This window comes from Doryrhamphus excisus, linkage group LG20 (genome assembly GCF_037039965.1).
Source record: "Doryrhamphus excisus strain RoL-2023G ecotype Guam linkage group LG20, RoL_Dexc_Guam_v1.1, whole genome shotgun sequence".
Classification (NCBI taxonomy): domain Eukaryota; kingdom Metazoa; phylum Chordata; class Actinopteri; order Syngnathiformes; family Syngnathidae; genus Doryrhamphus; species Doryrhamphus excisus.
The window spans coordinates 8,784,689-8,802,114 of record NC_136376.1 but is presented as its reverse complement, the minus strand read 5'-3'; the positions used below and the strand labels follow the sequence as shown (position 1 = coordinate 8,802,114).

The 17,426-nt window shown below is 39.1% G+C and overlaps 2 protein-coding genes across 3 annotated transcripts; one reads left to right on the top strand and one right to left on the bottom strand.

Annotated features, from left to right (window-relative positions):
- The first annotated feature begins 2,399 nt into the window (after positions 1 to 2,399).
- Positions 2,400 to 15,841, top strand: LOC131107984 (calpain-1 catalytic subunit-like). 2 transcript variants are annotated; one of them, XM_058058537.2, is made up of 23 exons: positions 2,400 to 2,530; positions 3,544 to 3,561; positions 5,178 to 5,424; positions 6,432 to 6,501; positions 7,746 to 7,864; positions 7,942 to 8,075; positions 8,219 to 8,387; positions 9,867 to 9,950; positions 10,014 to 10,099; positions 10,195 to 10,269; positions 10,749 to 10,909; positions 10,986 to 11,155; positions 11,248 to 11,259; positions 11,707 to 11,918; positions 12,007 to 12,046; positions 12,140 to 12,205; positions 13,065 to 13,122; positions 13,254 to 13,318; positions 13,418 to 13,486; positions 13,562 to 13,640; positions 13,727 to 13,840; positions 13,927 to 13,985; positions 15,066 to 15,841. In XM_058058537.2, exons 3-23 carry the CDS (start codon positions 5,179 to 5,181, stop codon positions 15,090 to 15,092), a joined length of 2,115 nt encoding a protein of 704 aa, XP_057914520.2. In that variant the 5' UTR covers positions 2,400 to 2,530; positions 3,544 to 3,561; position 5,178; the 3' UTR covers positions 15,093 to 15,841. The 2 variants fall into 2 exon arrangements, with proteins under 2 accessions (XP_057914520.2, XP_057914521.2); XM_058058538.2 differs by lacking the exon at positions 3,544 to 3,561 and having other exon boundaries at positions 2,517 to 2,530.
- mrpl14 (mitochondrial ribosomal protein L14) lies at positions 15,632 to 17,294 on the bottom strand. Its single transcript, XM_058058541.2, has 3 exons — positions 17,172 to 17,294; positions 16,889 to 16,982; positions 15,632 to 16,366 (listed from the first exon to the last, which is right to left on the bottom strand). The coding sequence occupies exons 2-3, from the start codon at positions 16,966 to 16,968 to the stop codon at positions 16,000 to 16,002; spliced, it is 447 nt and encodes a 148-aa protein (XP_057914524.2). The 5' UTR covers positions 16,969 to 16,982; positions 17,172 to 17,294; the 3' UTR covers positions 15,632 to 15,999.
- Positions 17,295 to 17,426: the final 132 nt, after the last annotated feature.

Genomic DNA, 17,426 nt, shown 5'->3' with positions numbered 1-17,426 from the left:
CCTAAAGGCAAATTCAGGTAAGTATTATAATATATGAAAAATGTGCTTTCAATTGGTATTCATTCATTTTCTTCCGCTTTTTCCTCATGAGGGTTGCGGGGGTGCTGGAGCCTATACCAACTGTCTTCGGTCAAGAGGCGGGGTACACCTTGGACTGGTCGCCAGCCAATCACAGGGCACATATAGACAAACAACCATTCACACTCACATTCATACCAATGTGGAGTCGCCAATTAGGTTTTCTCCGGGTACTCCGGTTTCCACCCACATTCCAAAAACATGCTAGGTTGATTGGCGACTCCAAATTGTCCATAGGTATGAATGTGAGTGTGAGTGGTTGTTTGTCTGTATGTGCCTTGTGATTGGCTCCAGCACCCCCCGCGACTCTTGTGAGGAAAAAGCGGTAGAAAATGAATGAACATTAGAGCCCCCGAGACATGAAACAACACCCCTATAGTCACCTTTAGGCCCCTATTACCCAATATAGTAGACATTCATTCATATAGACAAACAACCATTCACACTCACATTCATACCAATGAACAATTTGGAGTCGCCAATTAACCTAGCATGTTTTTGGAATGTGGGAGGAAACCGGAGAACCCGGAAAAAAAACCACGCATGCACGGGGAGAACATGCAAACTCCACACAGAGATGGCCGAAGGTGGAATTGAACCCTGGTCTCCTAGCTGTGAGGTCTGTGCGCTAACCACTCGACCGCCGGGCCACCCCGTCAATTGGTATTATACATGTATTATATTGTGAACTATATAATACATGTATCATACATGCAATTAACTAAATAATGTGTATTAACAATCAAATCACTTGTTTTTTTATATGCACGTACATATCACATGGCGGCCTAGTGATTAGCATGTTGTTGTACAGTCAGCTGGGATAGACTCCAGCATACCCAGTGACCCTAATGAGGATAATACATATAATCATACACATAATATATTAATTCATTTTGTACTTAGGAATACAAGTTGTTTAATCTAATGTAGCAATGTGCCTATAGAGCCATGGTCAGTTCTCTGTAATATTCTATATAATCCTGTTTGGAGATGTACTGTATATTCTATATCCGTATGTATATGTCCTTCATCCGTTTCTACATCCTGCTGGCTAAACACAGCAATGCTAATCCTTATTCATACAGTTAGAATTTGTCTACTGATCAACAAACGTACAAAACTTTTGTATTTGAGGTGAGCCATGCCTGTTGCAGGTAAATCATTGGTCAGATGCCTTCACAAGATCAGAATAGGATAAAAGCGGGTTCAAATTTTTCCCTCCAAGGTGCCTTTTTTTTTTTTTTTTTTACACTTTAGGCCACTGTATCTAAAGCTTAAGTGAATGGCAAACAACACATCATGTCACGTATTACTGTTTCAATGCTCTCTCTTTTTAATGTAAAATTATGAATATGTGTAGGAGCTATTTAGTAGTGTGTTCCTAGGTTTCTAATATATGTTGATTTATTTTGTTGTTGTTGTTGTTTTGTTTGGATTACCTGATAATGTTTTTTGTTAGTTATTTATTTGTTTATTTATCATATTTTGTTGGGGTTAATTAGTAGTTTATTTGTGGGTTTATGTCATTGGATAACACCCTGGGCACCTGCGACCTATTGATCTAGGCGGTGCTCACAGGACCAGCATGCATCGGGGTGAGCCTATGGTTTTTGTACCAAAGGGGTACAAGAGAGGCAACAGGAGACAATGCATTTGGTCCCTTTTTGTTTGCTTGTTTGGTAATAAATAAAGAAATATGAAGAAACGGAACAAGGTTTGTATGGACAATGACTCTTTTGCCTGCGTAAAACACAAACCTTTTGATTATAGTTTATTCATTCATTCATTCATTTTCTACCGCTTTTCCTCAGGAGGGTCGTGGGGGTGCTGGAGCTTATCACAGGGCACAAATAGACAAACAACCATTCACACTCACATTCATACTGATTATAGTTTATTCATTCATTCATTCATTTTCTCCCATTTTTTCCTCACGAGGGTCGCGGGGGGTGCTGGAGCCTATCCCAACTGTCTTCGGGCGAGAGGCGGGGTACACCCTGGACTGGTCGCCAGCCAATCACTGGGCACCTATAGACAAACAACCATTCACACTCACATTCATACTGATTATAGTTTAAGGTAAGTTTATTTTTGAAGGACATATAGCCACTACAATATGCAACAAATAATGCAACAAATCAAAAACAAACTCCATGTGTGTAATCAAAAAGTGCTTATGACAGTATCATTAATTATAGTATAGCTGAAATGCGTGGCATGAAATGTACAAGTCGTCACTCTGGCACCTCAAGTGGCTGACGTGAGGTAGTGCAGCGCATGCGTGTGTGACGTGGCCCCTCCTATTGCAGGGCTTGTGTGTGTACAGTGTGACAGAGGGCTGGATCTACCCTAACTGCTCTGCAAACCGCTAGTCTGCACTTCCCAGATTTATACGATTATCTCTAATAGACTCACATTGAGGAAGCCTCGATTCGTTTTTAAGGCGGTGGTGAGTGTTGTTGTTTTTTTTTTTAAATCGTTCTGCATTGTCACGTAACATCCATATTGTGTGATTTAACGTTAACGGTACGCTCTTGTGTAAGAATGGGCGGTTTGATTGATTGAACACAATGCAGTACATTTGCTTTAATATAACAACATGAGTTAGCATTATGTGGCTCACGTAATGACTTAGCCTTTTGTGCTATTGTCTCTTTAAAGCGGTTTAATATGATTGAATTGTAAGCTAGTGAAAACACACACACACATAAGGCCTTGAGAACAGGTGCTCTTATGTGAGCCAGAACATGTCCGGCATACTGTTGACTTTTTAATCATCAACAAGCAGCAAACAAACTGAAAATGAAACGTTAGAGTGTTTTTGTGTATATTAAGAGTTGCTGTTCAGAAGTTTGATAAAGGCTACTGAGGCCCTGTGATGACATCACTTTCATAGAACTGCGTGGATCAGCGTTTTTTTTGGCTTGCAACTGTGGGGTACAGGAGTTCCGGTTCATCATTATCCAGACTAGAACTACAAGAACATTCCTGTAGCAGAGTGGGGGGGCTTCACCCTAGGGGGTAGAGGGTCTCCTATAAACAGTATAACTGCCTGCTGCATTGCTTGTGTGAAAAACATTGCCTGTTTCACTAAAAAACATTGCTCTTCCCCCCCCATTTCAGGTGACTTTTGCCACTTGTCTTCCACAGTAGCCACCAATCCCTTTTCACAAGTGCCTGGATTGTTTACTCACCCACGCTCATTAGGATTCAGTTGAGTGCAGAGCAGCACAAAAAAAGATAATCCAATGTGAGAGTACTGATTGAGAAGCAAGGAGTAACTAAGAGCCAGCTGCCTGACTCATTTGTCTTGCAGCACTATTATCTCCCCCCTTAGAGATTTGGAAACCTTTCCAAGTCAATGCATTTGGGGGAGCAAAAAAAAAAGTCACTTTTTCTTTATAAAAATCACAATTGAATGACATTTCTCTGTTCTTCTTTTTGTGTCGCTCTCCCTCTCAGCCTGTCTGCATACTCAAGGTATCATGTTACTAACTTCTTTATTGTGACCAGCATGACTGTGATGTGTGTTAACTAACCTTTATAGTTTCTTTTTTTCCTCTCTACATACTGATTTTTTTGGGTGTTTTTTCCCTTATTTCCTATATGTGTGCTTTGATTTTACACATGTTGAAAGATTGCTGTGTACCAAAAGTATACAGCAGGAACGTTTGCGGTGAAATACAGTTGCAGATCTACCTCCTGGTTTGTTTGGCTTAGCAACGTCACTGAAAAAGAAATGATCTGTTTCAGGGTCAAGCCGTCACATCATAAGATGTAAATATGCAGGCAACTTTCTTAACACTCATTCAAGTGTAAAAATAAGTCAAACTGTAGTTCTCAGCTACAAATAAACATTGTTTTAGCGTCATTTTGTAACACAACTTTACAAAAGCACAAAATCACTCATTTCAAAACATGCTTACTGTAAAAAAAAAAAAACTATTTTAATGTTGGAGCAAAAGTATCTTGATGACTTCATCTATTCATTGTCTTTCTACCATTTTTGTTACAATGTGGCACACATCGGACTTCCTGTATTTATTCTGCAGTTGGCTCTGAGCACTCAGAGGCTAATCACAGTATAACAATAAACAAAACACCGGAAATAAGATATATACTGTAAATACGGCTCCAGCAATGAGTGATAGCGGTGTAAAAGTGAAAACACACAAAAGTTTGCAAGCACAGTCCTGAACTCAAACCTCCAAAACGCTCTCAAAAAAACTAAAAAAAAAAATGTAGCCCCTGCTACCAGTTATATTGATCGTCACCAAATTTGGTGGAGATGTCTGCCATGACAGCACACTCCAAAGTCTCAAGAAACCATGTTCGCAAACAGACAGGTTATTGGTTCGGAACGACCATTTTGAGCCAAAATCAGAGGTTGTAGTTTGACAAAGTCCTCTTCGGGATTTTACCAACTGAGTCCAAATGAAAATCAAAGATACAAGACAGATGTCTACTCTTCGCACGTTTTCACCCAAAGAAAAAACAAAATATTTGCACGGTTAATCCAAAATGAATCCTTTGATGTTCTCAGTCTAGTGAGGTATGTTGAGGTCTCCTGTGAGGTCACAAATGGTGGCGGGTTCAAACTCAGTTTTATCATCAAACATTTTTTTTCATTCATGTTTATGGACAGTGGTACACATGGTACACATAATGTCATTGTAAGGTCATATCACCTTGTACTTCGGTACGGGACAAAAAAAAAACTGTATTATGGAAAGCAGGAAGTGAACAAATGTAACAGTTACTGATTGTAAAAGTACCAGATGGAGGGATAGGATTTAATAAGCTTTGCTTCTTCCTACTCCTTTTGGACATGTGGAACTGTGAACTCATTATCTGATGCATTCAATTGTAATCCAATGCATGTTCAAATGAAATAAAACCATTACCATTACATTCTAAATGGTCAGTCCTATTTTAGGATGAAACTGTATAGAACAAACATGTCACTACAAGTTATTTGTATGTTTTGCTCTTCACGTGTGGTGCTGTGGGCTTTTGACAAGAGTGTATCACTGACACTAATAATAGAGTCAGCTCAGTGCAACACCACCCACTTCCATATTTTTATCTTGCAACAGTATGTATCCAGTTGGAGGGATATCTGCAACCATACAAGCCGACCGACTGCGAGCAGAAGGCATGGGCTCCAACGAGAACGCGGTGCACTTTGCCAACCAGGACTATGAAGCATTGAAGCAACAGTGCGTGGAGTCGGGCTGCCTATTTGAAGACCCCTGTTTCCCAGCCGAGCCCCCTTCGCTTGGCTTCAAGGAGCTGGCACCATACTCTGCAAAAACCAGAGACGTGGAGTGGATGAGACCCACGGTAAGGCAACCTAGTACCTTATTATGATTTTTGATTAATATCATTCAAAGACATTTGACTGTTGTATCTGAGTTGACAGTGCTTACTGAAGCCTGATGGTTGAACATATACATACAATACAATATTACAGTTTTCAAATGTACAGCTTCCCTTAGAGGTGCCAGAAAGTCTGGGGTGACAAGAAAAGGCAATTAAATATGTTCCAAAAACAATAGTTTTGGGCAGACCCCTACCATATTTTAATATCTGAGGAAATACTTTGGTACACTTTGAAAACTAGTCTCATTCACAATTACACAAGGATGGTTCAGTTTAGTGGATCTCTAACTTTTTACAGTCGCCGACCCATTCACATATTTCACCTGAAGCCATGTACCCTCCACACTAAAAAAAAACATTAACCTCGTTAACTTTATTTACATGAAATATTGTATTTTGCATTGTCACATTTTGATAAATTTTCACACAAGCACTGATACATATATAATTAATCATCCTACATATCTTATTTACCATCATTTCCTCATATTTGATTGTGTTTTATGATATATATTCTTATGAATACCGACCGAGAATTATTATGTATGGTGATTACAGTACATCATTGCTCACATGACTGCTACTCACCTCTACTTATGTTTCTAATTAGTCTATGCCATGTCTCAAATAACAGGCGTGCCTGTTTATGGTGATGACAGGAATCACAGCAAACAACATATCTATGACATGTTTTTTTTTTTAAACGTCTGAAAATGCAGACAGAATAGGACAAGTTGCGGCAGGCGTCTGTCAGAGCACTGCAGCTGTCTGCATTCTCTGACCACTCCCCCGCTATGACATTTGTTTACGTGATTAGTCCTTGGCAGTCAAGATGCAAGAATAGTATGCTGGCAAGATCCCAACATATGTAGGCATGTATGTACTGTACTGTGTTTCAATTAGTATACTCTATATAAGATAGTAATGCATCTATGAATGTGATACATTTTTCATTTCCCCCCAAAAAGGAACTAGTGGATCAGCCTCGGTTCATTGTAGATGGTGCCACCAGGACGGACATCTGTCAGGGAGCATTGGGTGAGTCCTGTTTCCAGCCCCAAGTCATACCGTTAGCATGAAAATGATAGTCTTTGCAAATGTATTCAACCACAATTCCATTAGGTATGCATTATAATGTTGCTTATAAGCAACTGTATTTGATGGTTTGATTGTAGGGAAGAATGGATGGATAGATACATATTTTATTAATCTATCCGCTTCTATGAAATTTGGCAACATAATCATCACTGATAAATCCCTTTTTTCTCCCATCACCTTTAAAGGTGTGCACCAAGGTTCCATCTTGTGCCCAATCTAGTTCTCCATCTACAGCAGGGGTTTCAAACACGCGGCCCGCGGGCCAAATGTGGCCCGCAGGACGCTAGTTTAGGCCCCCTAGTTTGCGAGTTAGCATGTGTCTCAAGACCCTGCAGTTGTGCAATATTTTGTAAATAAAAAAAAGTATAAATGTGACTATAGTTGTGTTTTGTCATGTCTACAGGGCTCTAATAATGCTTTGTTCATTTTAATCTGAAAAAAATCATTTGTCTACCCACCAACTATATGTGGTTTCTTAAGTTTTTATTATTATTATTATTATTATTATTATTATTATTATTATTAGTAGTAGTAGTAGTAGTAGTAGTAGTAGTAGTAGTAGTAGTAGTAGTATTATGATTATTATGATTATTATGATTGTGATTATGATTATTATATTTATTTATTTATTTATTACTGATTGATTGCTTTTCTTTATTCTTGATTTGTTTATTTATTTTTCATCTTATTTTGTGCAGAAAAATAAAAATTAAGATATTTGAGAACAGTGAAATGTTTTATCAGAGCTTTTCTTGGAGGAAATTTGAACCAAAGCAAAGTTTTTTTCATTTTTCTGTTTTTAATTAAAAAAAAAATTATGCCTCACGGATACACCATTATTTTGATGACACTATCAGTCTATTCATCTGGCCCTTCACCCCACTCTGCTGCTTCCACACTTCCACTCAGCCTTACATCCAATGAGAAGTCTTTTCATAACCTTCACATATGTCTCAATTAACACGACCTATGCATCATTATGCTGTCATTTCTAAAAGCCTGCACTCTTTTGGCTCAAATATAGTTTTGATATTTGTAGCTCAAACTTAAGAAGGAAGAAGTAGTTTGTGATTCCAACGTACAGTAAATGCTTTATTTACCTATTCTGCAAAGAGGACGAGGTGAGAGGCTGTTTTTTTCCGAAATTTCCAAACTCATCATACATAACATTTCCTGCTTTGTAGGAGACTGCTGGCTCTTGGCAGCTATTGGCTCTCTCACCCTAAATGATAAGCTGCTTCATCGGGTTGTTCCACATGGCCAGTCCTTCCAAGATAACTATGCTGGAATTTTCCACTTTCAGGTATATAAAAAACATAACAAACATATTTCTTTTATAGATGCTGTTGTTAATTTGTGTTAATTCATGTTTTTTGATAGTTCTGGCAGTTTGGTGAATGGGTAGATGTTGTCATAGATGACCGACTCCCTGTCAAAGACGGCGAGCTGATGTTTGTCCATTCCGCTGAGGGCAATGAGTTCTGGAGTGCATTGCTGGAGAAGGCTTATGCCAAGTAGGTAGTTTAGAAGCTTTAAATTATTAAGCTGAGTGCATGCACTGTAAGAGGAAAGTGTAAATCTCAAAACGCATCAGGAAGTGCTGCAGTTTCCCATCAATGCTGAACAACGAGAGTGTTGGTTTTTTTTTTTCCATCAGGCTGAATGGCTCTTATGAGGCTCTGTCTGGAGGAAGCACCACTGAAGGTTTCGAGGACTTCACGGGCGGCGTGTCGGAGATGTACGAGTTAAGCAAAGCTCCCAGAGATCTGTACAAGATCATGGGCAAAGCGCTAGAGAGGGGTTCCCTGCTGGGATGCTCAATTGATGTAAGTGCTCAACTCACTGACGTAGCTAATGTTGCTTTCCAGGAAACTCAGACGCCAGACGTTTCCGACACCTGGTTAATTGGCACGTTGCTCAAAGTTAGGCTCATCACAAATCAGTACTTCAACTTTACCAAGAACTTTACACATGCAATCCAGAAAATGATATGTAAATGTCACAAAAAAGTGGGCTAATAAATTGACAATAAAAGCACAAATACTGCGGATTTCAGAAAATAACAGAGGGAATGATACAGCACTCTACAAGAAGCCTGTAAGAAGTCTGTAAAATTAAATAATAATAAAAAAAAGAGCTAGCGACCTAAACGGTAGCCTCCAAGTTATTTCCTTTAAACTTAAAAAGCCAAAAACTTACCACTTCCACACGGATAGAGAGGATAATTATTAAGTTATTTAACCTTTAACATGAACGTAATAATTTTTTCTGGGTACATGATACCATACAGCATCCATATCAAACTTGCGCGGGCCGCACTAACATTAAACTTTCATATCAAGGCTTGGGCCTCAAACTAGGGCCGCATGTTTGAGACCCCTGATCTATACTGTATATAAAAGACTGTACTGATTTTACTGTATATTTCCTTTTCACATGCTAATTAGAGTGGAGATATATTTATCATCTCTGCATGAAGTCATTCAGTAAAATGTATTTAATGTATAATAAGAAAAGCAAACACTAATTATTGCGTTCATCAACCGTATGTTTTGTTTACTTTTGACTTTTGGAACACTTGGAGGACCTTTTTAAGTTGCAAGTGGGGCATTTGGACTTCCCAGGAGTCTCAAATGTAGCATAAGAAACATATAGCACATGTTGTTAGTGTGCCTTTTAAGCATAATGCATCATGGCTTGGATATTGATCATGTGGTAATGAGCTGCACAGAAAAAAAGCACCCTCCACGTTAATGAACCTGAAAGTTGCCTGAAAAGCAAATACAGTGGCACATTTATTTTTGACTAAGCCTACAGGGCTTCTTTTGTTGGGAAATATAACACTATCTTCACACCACCTTTTGTCTGTGCTTTTTACACACAATTCTCTTTACTGCCTAACCCTAGCTAAAGGTAGTTTACAAATATCTCTGAAGAGCTAGTACTACTTCCAAAAAAACAAAGATGAATGGAAAGGAAAATACACAGAGTCCCACTAATGCCTTCAAAACATAATTTGACAAGGATCAAGCTCCGGGCTACCATGTTTTCAGTGTTGTGGTTTGTTATATTAATTATGCATTTGCTTTATTATGCAAGGGCGGTGGCTGGTCCGGTCCATGGTGCAAAAAACAAGACAGACTGTTGACTTAAGGTTTACTACTCCCTGCTCGGCTCTTATTTATCAAGCAGAGATAGTTGTGTAAATTAGCAGTTTAGCTCTTGTCATTTAGAGTACATTGAAAACACTTCCACAATCTTTCTATACTAGCAATTCACACTGCTGTGTATCATTTGTCTTACAGATCACAAGTGCTTTTGACATGGAGGCTGTAACATTCAAGAAGCTGGTGAAGGGCCACGCCTATTCAGTCACCGGATTGAAAGAGGTACGTCTACGAGTGCCATGACATTCAAGGTTGGAGGTTATTTCCCGCTTTGGTGTCACACAGGTGGATTACCGAGGAAGACTGGAGCGTTTAATCCGAATTCGTAATCCTTGGGGTCAGGTGGAGTGGACCGGCGCTTGGAGCGACAAGTGAGTCAGTCTATGTCCATATTGTCTCCTTTAATGAGCAGATAATGGAGTTATTCTTTTAATGTTGTCCAATGTTACACTCTTGCGCTGTTTAGCTCATCCGAATGGGATCAAATTGACTCTTCTGAACGAGATGAACTGCATCTGCAGATGGAAGATGGAGAGTTCTGGTATGTGTGATGGCACCAAATTAAACATGATTAGCTCTAACTGGTAGGGAACCTTATTTGATAACTGAAGTTTAAATGGCTTCACTGTGAAGCAATAAACACATGTCATAAAAAGGAGCGTATACTGATGCTGGTTGTCTTAACCAATGCCTAAATAAACATATAAAATACTGTAATAAAAAGATTAATTATTAAGTAAATGAAGCAAGTGGAACACTTACACAACAATGGATGCCCAGTGTTGTTTATAAGTTGATGTTTACGTTGTAAATTTTCATAGGTACAGGAGTGAAATTGTAAAAATTGTGTTAATTTTGTGTTAACATTTTCCACTTTCTAGAATGGATTAATTAGATTTGCAGTATAACTTGTAGGAAAAATGTATTCTGGAACAATTTAACGACACTAACCAAGGTTCCACTGTAAACCAATTCAAAAATGTCTATAAACACTTTTGACATTTTTTTCTTCCCATGCAGGATGGCCTTCAGTGAGTTTCTCAGGCAGTTTTCCCGTCTTGAAATCTGCAACCTGACTCCTGACGCCCTGAAGGAGGATACTCTCAGCCACTGGAACACCATCAAGTTTCACGGCATGTGGAGGAGAGGCAGCACCGCCGGAGGCTGCAGGAACCATCCCAGTAAGCCCCTACTTTCTACATACGTATGCGTCTTTTTCATGATATTATCTTCACACCAATGGCTCATTTTTTGTAGACACATTCTGGATCAACCCTCAGTATAAGATCACATTGCTGGAGGAAGATGACGACCCCGAGGATGATGATGTCGCATGTAGTTTCTTGGTAGCTCTAATGCAGAAGGACCGCCGCAAATATCGGCGCCAGGGTCAGGATATGCACACCATCGGCTTTGCGTTGTACGAGGTGAGAGTGATGACCATCTAGTATGTTTTTTCCTTGGTTTTATGAAGCTGTTATTAACTCTGCTTCATGTGTCTTTTTGTGTGCTCTTGCAGATTCCAGAGGAGGTAAGCACAGCATCACACACAGTATCAATTGTGTAATAAAGACTTGTTATATTTGTAGTTAGCAGTAGTATAAAAGTGCACCATGACGTAATTTTAACATTTTAATCCCCTTCCTCTAAATTTCTCTCCTTTTAATTACAACCACAAGATACAGTATTGTTAAAGTAATATGGCTTTGTTATGATAAAACCTGAAAAATGGAATGGAATGGCCTTTATTGTTATTATACAAGATGTACAACGAGATTGGAGAGCTCCTTTCAGTGCAGTAGTCAAGTTTAAAAAAAAATATACAAAAGTAGAGTAAAAAAGACAATTTAACAAGATATATACAAGATATCCAAAATATACACATAGTATTTCACAGGAGCATATGCAGGAAAAACAGCTTCAATTAAAGGAGAAAGTCCATCTGATTCTTACTCCATCGGTTTCTTACTTCCTTCAGTTTCGAGGTTGCCAGAATGTTCACCTGAAAAAGAATTTCTTCCTGAGAAATCAATCGTGCGCTCGCTCCGAGACATTCATTAACCTACGGGAAGTGAGCACACGGCTCCGTCTACCTCCTGGAGAGTACCTCATCGTCCCCTCCACATTTGAGCCCGGAAAAGAAGCCGACTTTGTCCTCCGAGTCTTCACCGAGAAGCAGTCTGAAACAGAGTATGTTTTTCTTCACCGTGTTTGGTTACTTCTAAGAACATGTTGTACATGAAACAAAGAGTGATGTTGTCGTTGTTGTTTCTTGCAGAGAGCTGGACGATGAAATCTCAGCTGATTTAGGAGATGATGTATGTATGAGTGACACATGTTATATTGGAAAGTATTGCATCTGCTAATTTACTATGTGCATTCTATGAAATACCAACCGACTTTGCCTATAGGATGAAATAACTGAAGGTGACATCGATGATTCCTTCAAGTCCATGTTTGCCCAACTAGCAGGAGAGGTATGCTTACTGTACATATTCAGAACTTTTGTTACTACAAACATGTATACAGTCATCCAGACCGTGATAAATGAATATTCACAAGTAGGATTTCTTTATTCATCAAATGAGTTTATAGAGCACATAAAACTGGCGTACCACCTACAAAATATAGTTTTTAAACATTATATTAGAGCCCTGTAAACATGAAATAACACCCCTATAGTTACATTTACACTTCTTCTGATTATATGTTGCATGTAACACATGAACATAGCATGCCAGAAATGTACATATCTCTGCAGATAATTAAAGTAATGAAGATGCTTTACTACCCCCCCCCCCTCGCATATTAGCACATTTATTGCAAATTACATATTTACAACACAAAGTTCATTCATTCATTTTTTTACCGTTATGCTCATGAGGGTCGCTGAGGATGCTGGAGCCTATCCCAGCTCTCTTTGGACGAGAGGCGGGGTACACCCTGGACTGGTCGCCAGCCAATCACAGGGCACATATAGACAAACAACCATTCACACTCACATTCATACCTATGGACAATTTGGAGTCACTAATTAACCTAGCATGTTTTTGGAATGTGGGAGGAAACCGGAGTACATGGAGAAAACCCACGCATGCACGGGGAGAACATGCAAACTCCACACAGAGATGGCCGAGGGTATATATTTCCACACCGTGCTAGCAAGCTTGTTGTATGAGGCACAATCCTGTGCCGATATCATTATGGCAGATATGAAGTGATATCTCATTTTTATGCCATTATCAGACATCCTCAATTCCAATGTATTTTTTATACATTTGCACTGGTTATGCAGCCTTAATCCTAACAATAGTATATCTTATTTGTCTTTGTCAGGACATGGAGATTTCCATTCGGGAGCTGAGGACCATTCTAAACAGAGTGGTGACCCGTCGTGAGTTTTGTGTATATTTTCAGTGATGGATTGGCATCATGCATTTGTAGCCTGTTTCCACTTTTTTGTATATTATCTATTTCCTGGAATAGCTGTGTACCTCCACTTATGTTAAGTCTTTTTTGTTTCAGACAAAGATTTGAAAACGGATGGATTTAGTATGGAATCCTGCAGAACCATGGTCAACCTCATGGATGTATCCTTGGGAATTAATACAGAAAAAAACTTTCTTACTGGTGTGTAATTTTAGCATAGCTCTTGATTGTCGTTAACACCATGACACCATGTTCATCAGAAGGATGGAAGTGCTCGTCTGGGGATGGTGGAGTTCCAGATTCTTTGGAATAAGATTCGAAAGTGGCTGGTTAGTGAGTAAAATGTGCAGAACAAACATTTTTATGTTACCTGCACTGAGCATATATCTTCATTTTATCCGCAGCTTATCTTTAGACAGTTCGACCTTGACAAATCTGGTGCCATGAGTTCTTATGAGATGCGTCTTGCGGTAGAGGGAGCAGGTACAAATGCTCAATTCTATTTTTTTTTTTGCATTTATATTATACTAACTACATAACCTTATATTAATTGTTACCATTCTTAACAGGTTTTAAACTGAACAACAAACTGAACCAGATTCTTGTAGCCCGGTATGCAGAGAATGAGATGATCGACTTTGATAACTTTATCTGCTGCTTAGTCAAGCTGGAGGCCATGTTCAGTAAGTACCAGATGTCACTTGTGTTATTTTACACGTGGATACATGTTGTCATGCAAGTAACATATAAACATCTTTTTTTTCAACAGGATCTTTCCAGGAGTTTGACAAAGAGGCATCAGGAGTTGCTGAACTAACTCTAACAGAGGTGATTCTTTTTGTGTTTTTTCCAAGTTTCATCTTCAGATTTGAAGTGTCAAAATTTAACTCTGCATTCAAAGATGTTAGAATATGTAATGTTCCACATTGGTCACTAGGTGTCAGTAATGCTACATTGGTGAGACATTAGCCACCAGAACAAGGAACTCAATGCTAAAGTGTATCTGTCTTATTTTCTCCTAATATGTCTACTGTAGGCGGCACGGCAGTCGAGTGGTTAGCGCGCAGACCTCACAGCTAGGAGACCAGGGTTCAATTCCACCCTCAGCCATCTCTGTGTGGAGTTTGCACTATTCTCCGGGTACTCCGGTACTCCACATTCCAAAAACATGCTAGGTTAATTGGCGACTCCAAATTGTCAATAGGTATGAACGTGAGTGTGAATGGTTGTCTGTCTATATGAATGAATGAATGTCTACTATATTGAGTAATAGGGGCCTAAAGGTGACTATAGGGGTGTTGTTTCATGTCTTGGGGGCTCTAATGTTCATTCATTTGTTCATTCTTCACTTTTTCACGAGGGGGGGGTCGCGGGGGTGCTGGAGCCTATCCCAGCTGTCTTCGGGCGAGAGGCGGGGTACACCCTGGACTGGTCGCCAGCCAATCACAGGGCACATATAGACAAACAACCATTCACACTCACATTCATACCTATGGACAATTTGGAGTCACCAATTAACCTAGCATGTTTTTGGAATGTGGGAGGAAACCGGAGTACCCGGAGAAAACCCATGCTTGCATGGGGAGAACATGCAAACTCCACACAGAGATGGCCGAGGGTGGAATTGAGCCCTGGTCTCCTAGCTGTGAGGTCTGCGCGCTAACCACTAGACCGCCGTGGGCTCTGTTAAAAACCGTATTTAGAAGGTTAAACTGGTTTTCTATGCTCTATTGTTTAATGTTGTGAAAACTTCAGAACAGTCTAAATCTTTTCTCAAGAGTTGCACAAATAAGTGACCTTTTCCTCTTGTTTGGTCTAAGGATACATTTTAGTTATCAAGATGAAAAAGTCAATTTTGCCTAATAGTGGACCGTTTTCCACTTCTTTCCCCTCAAATCTCATTGCCAGTGGCTCTACATGACCATGTGTGGTTGAAGTCAGCTATGTACCTACCGGGTGAAGGATGCCCTGACGCAGTGCCCTGCAGACTGCCCTGACTGTTTCAACGCTCAGCCTTGATACTCTAGTAACATTTCCCACTTAAGCATACCCAAAGTAGCAAAGGAGCTGGATAGTCCTTCCAAGCCAAGTGTCTCCAACCAGACGCTTAGAAACTATGCAAACCTAAAGTATGCAGCTATCACTGTCACCTCTGTCCTGCACGAGTATACAGTATGCATAACCACAGAATCAGCAGTTATTTGCATGACGATAGCCTAACATTCTACAGTATACATTTTAGGTCAGCTACCTCTTAAGAGTCTGCTGAAGTATTTTGCAATGAAACCGATCTTTGTTTTGCTAGTACTTTAAATAGTGACCATATTGTTTCCACTAACCATTCTCATGTATTTGTGTTTTTTTTTCCCTAGTTAACAGGTGTTAATTCAGTTTTTCATCCATAGGTGGCAGTACAGACTTGATCTTAAATTTTCCTCAATTTTTTTTTCTGTTAAAAACAAGCAGCTGAACTATGAAGTTTCACCTTATGGTTTTATTTTGCACTGAATTTTTAGTTGAAGCTGCTAGCAAAGATGCCTCACATTGAGAAACACTGTCGCTAACATTCACAGGGATCACAATATTGAATGCCTTATACCTGTCATTAGCAATTAAAATGTGCCAGTTGTGTTTTGTGTTGAGAATGTGTGTTGTGCCTTCAATAAATATTACCATTAACATCACTTTTTCTTATGTTTGTTCATTGTGTCCATAATATGAAGCTGACCTAAATGCAAGTACGGTAAAGGTCATATTTATTGTAAGCACAGTGATCACTGTCAACAAAACTTCAGCCTCTTACATAGTTATGTAACTGAGAAGTAAGAAAAATAGTTTTTTTTCAAACAAAAGAACTTGCAATTGCCAACAGCTTTGAGTAGTCCCCTTCCATTTTACGTAAATGTGTAGGTATTGGGACCTTAATCCTTGTTCCTGTCGGGTTCCCGTTGTCCTCAATTAGAACGACATTATTCGAATCAAAGCGAGGAGTCATGGGTTTTCCGGGCATTTTGTGACCGACGATTAGTGCTGCCTTCTTCTGTCCTTTGATGGCCAGCAAAACTTTGTCACCAACTTTACCAACGCCATTCTTGGTGTAGGCATGGATCACCCTTGGCGGCCGATGGTATGGTGTATTTCCAAGTGAGCTGTTATCCACCACTCGCACTCTGGTCATCTTTTGAATGGCGGCTGATACAGCTGACACACTGTTGAGGCAAATTTTATTCATTTAAGAGAGGGATGGGATTCTGGGATAATAGTCATACAAATATATAAAATGATTACATATTTATTTCCCTTAACACTGATTAAGATACACTAAATACTGTTATTGTATTTCTTTATTGGTGCAGTATTGTATAAATGTTCACTTATCAATGTTTCCTATATAAATGTACTTATTGGTGCTTATTTTTCTCATTAATTATTTTTATCTTATTACATTTTTTTTTTACCTTTAACATCATTTATTCAACATTTTTCCTTCTTTTCTTCCATTCGTCACTGCATAAGCCATCCATCCCTACACATTCTCTGCTTTCTAATTCTAATATTATGACATTTAAATTCAGGGAGTAGTATTTAAAAACCCAGGAACGACAATTAAAATAATATAAATTTTAAATACTCCTGATGGAACTTTACAGCATGATCTGCCAGCTTTACACACAAGAATCACCACAACACACGCAATCCTCGTGGCTGTGTAAAATAACCAGAAAACTTACCTGAATGACCTCTGATGATTTAAGCACGACTTCTCGGCGGAGAGCCCAGAGAGCAACCTTGTAAACTGACGCATCGCCATAACTAGAAGGGATGCTGTTTAAGGACATACGAGAGAGTATTAGCAAGATCAGCTAATGCTATACGGCAAGCTATGGAGAATTATCACATGGTCGACTGTCGTGTTCTCAAATTTCATAACAACCTAATGATCAATTACCATTTAAATACATCAAGATATGAACATTCTAATGTCTATTATTTAGAAATTTAAAATTGCGTTACCCTTCTTGCACAGCCCATGCCAATGTCAAATACGTGACGTCACTAATAAGCGACCAGCACCAGTGTGTTGTGATGTTAACTTTTGAAAAGATGTATAATGTTGGAAATACACACATTTCTCTTTAAAATGTCTACATGAAAAGTAGCACTTCAACACACCATTGCGTAAACAGCAAATTTGTTGTGATCTCTAATATGGACAACAACGAAGAAAGCATGTTTTTTTTTCTTTACGTCATGCGCATGCGCTTCAGG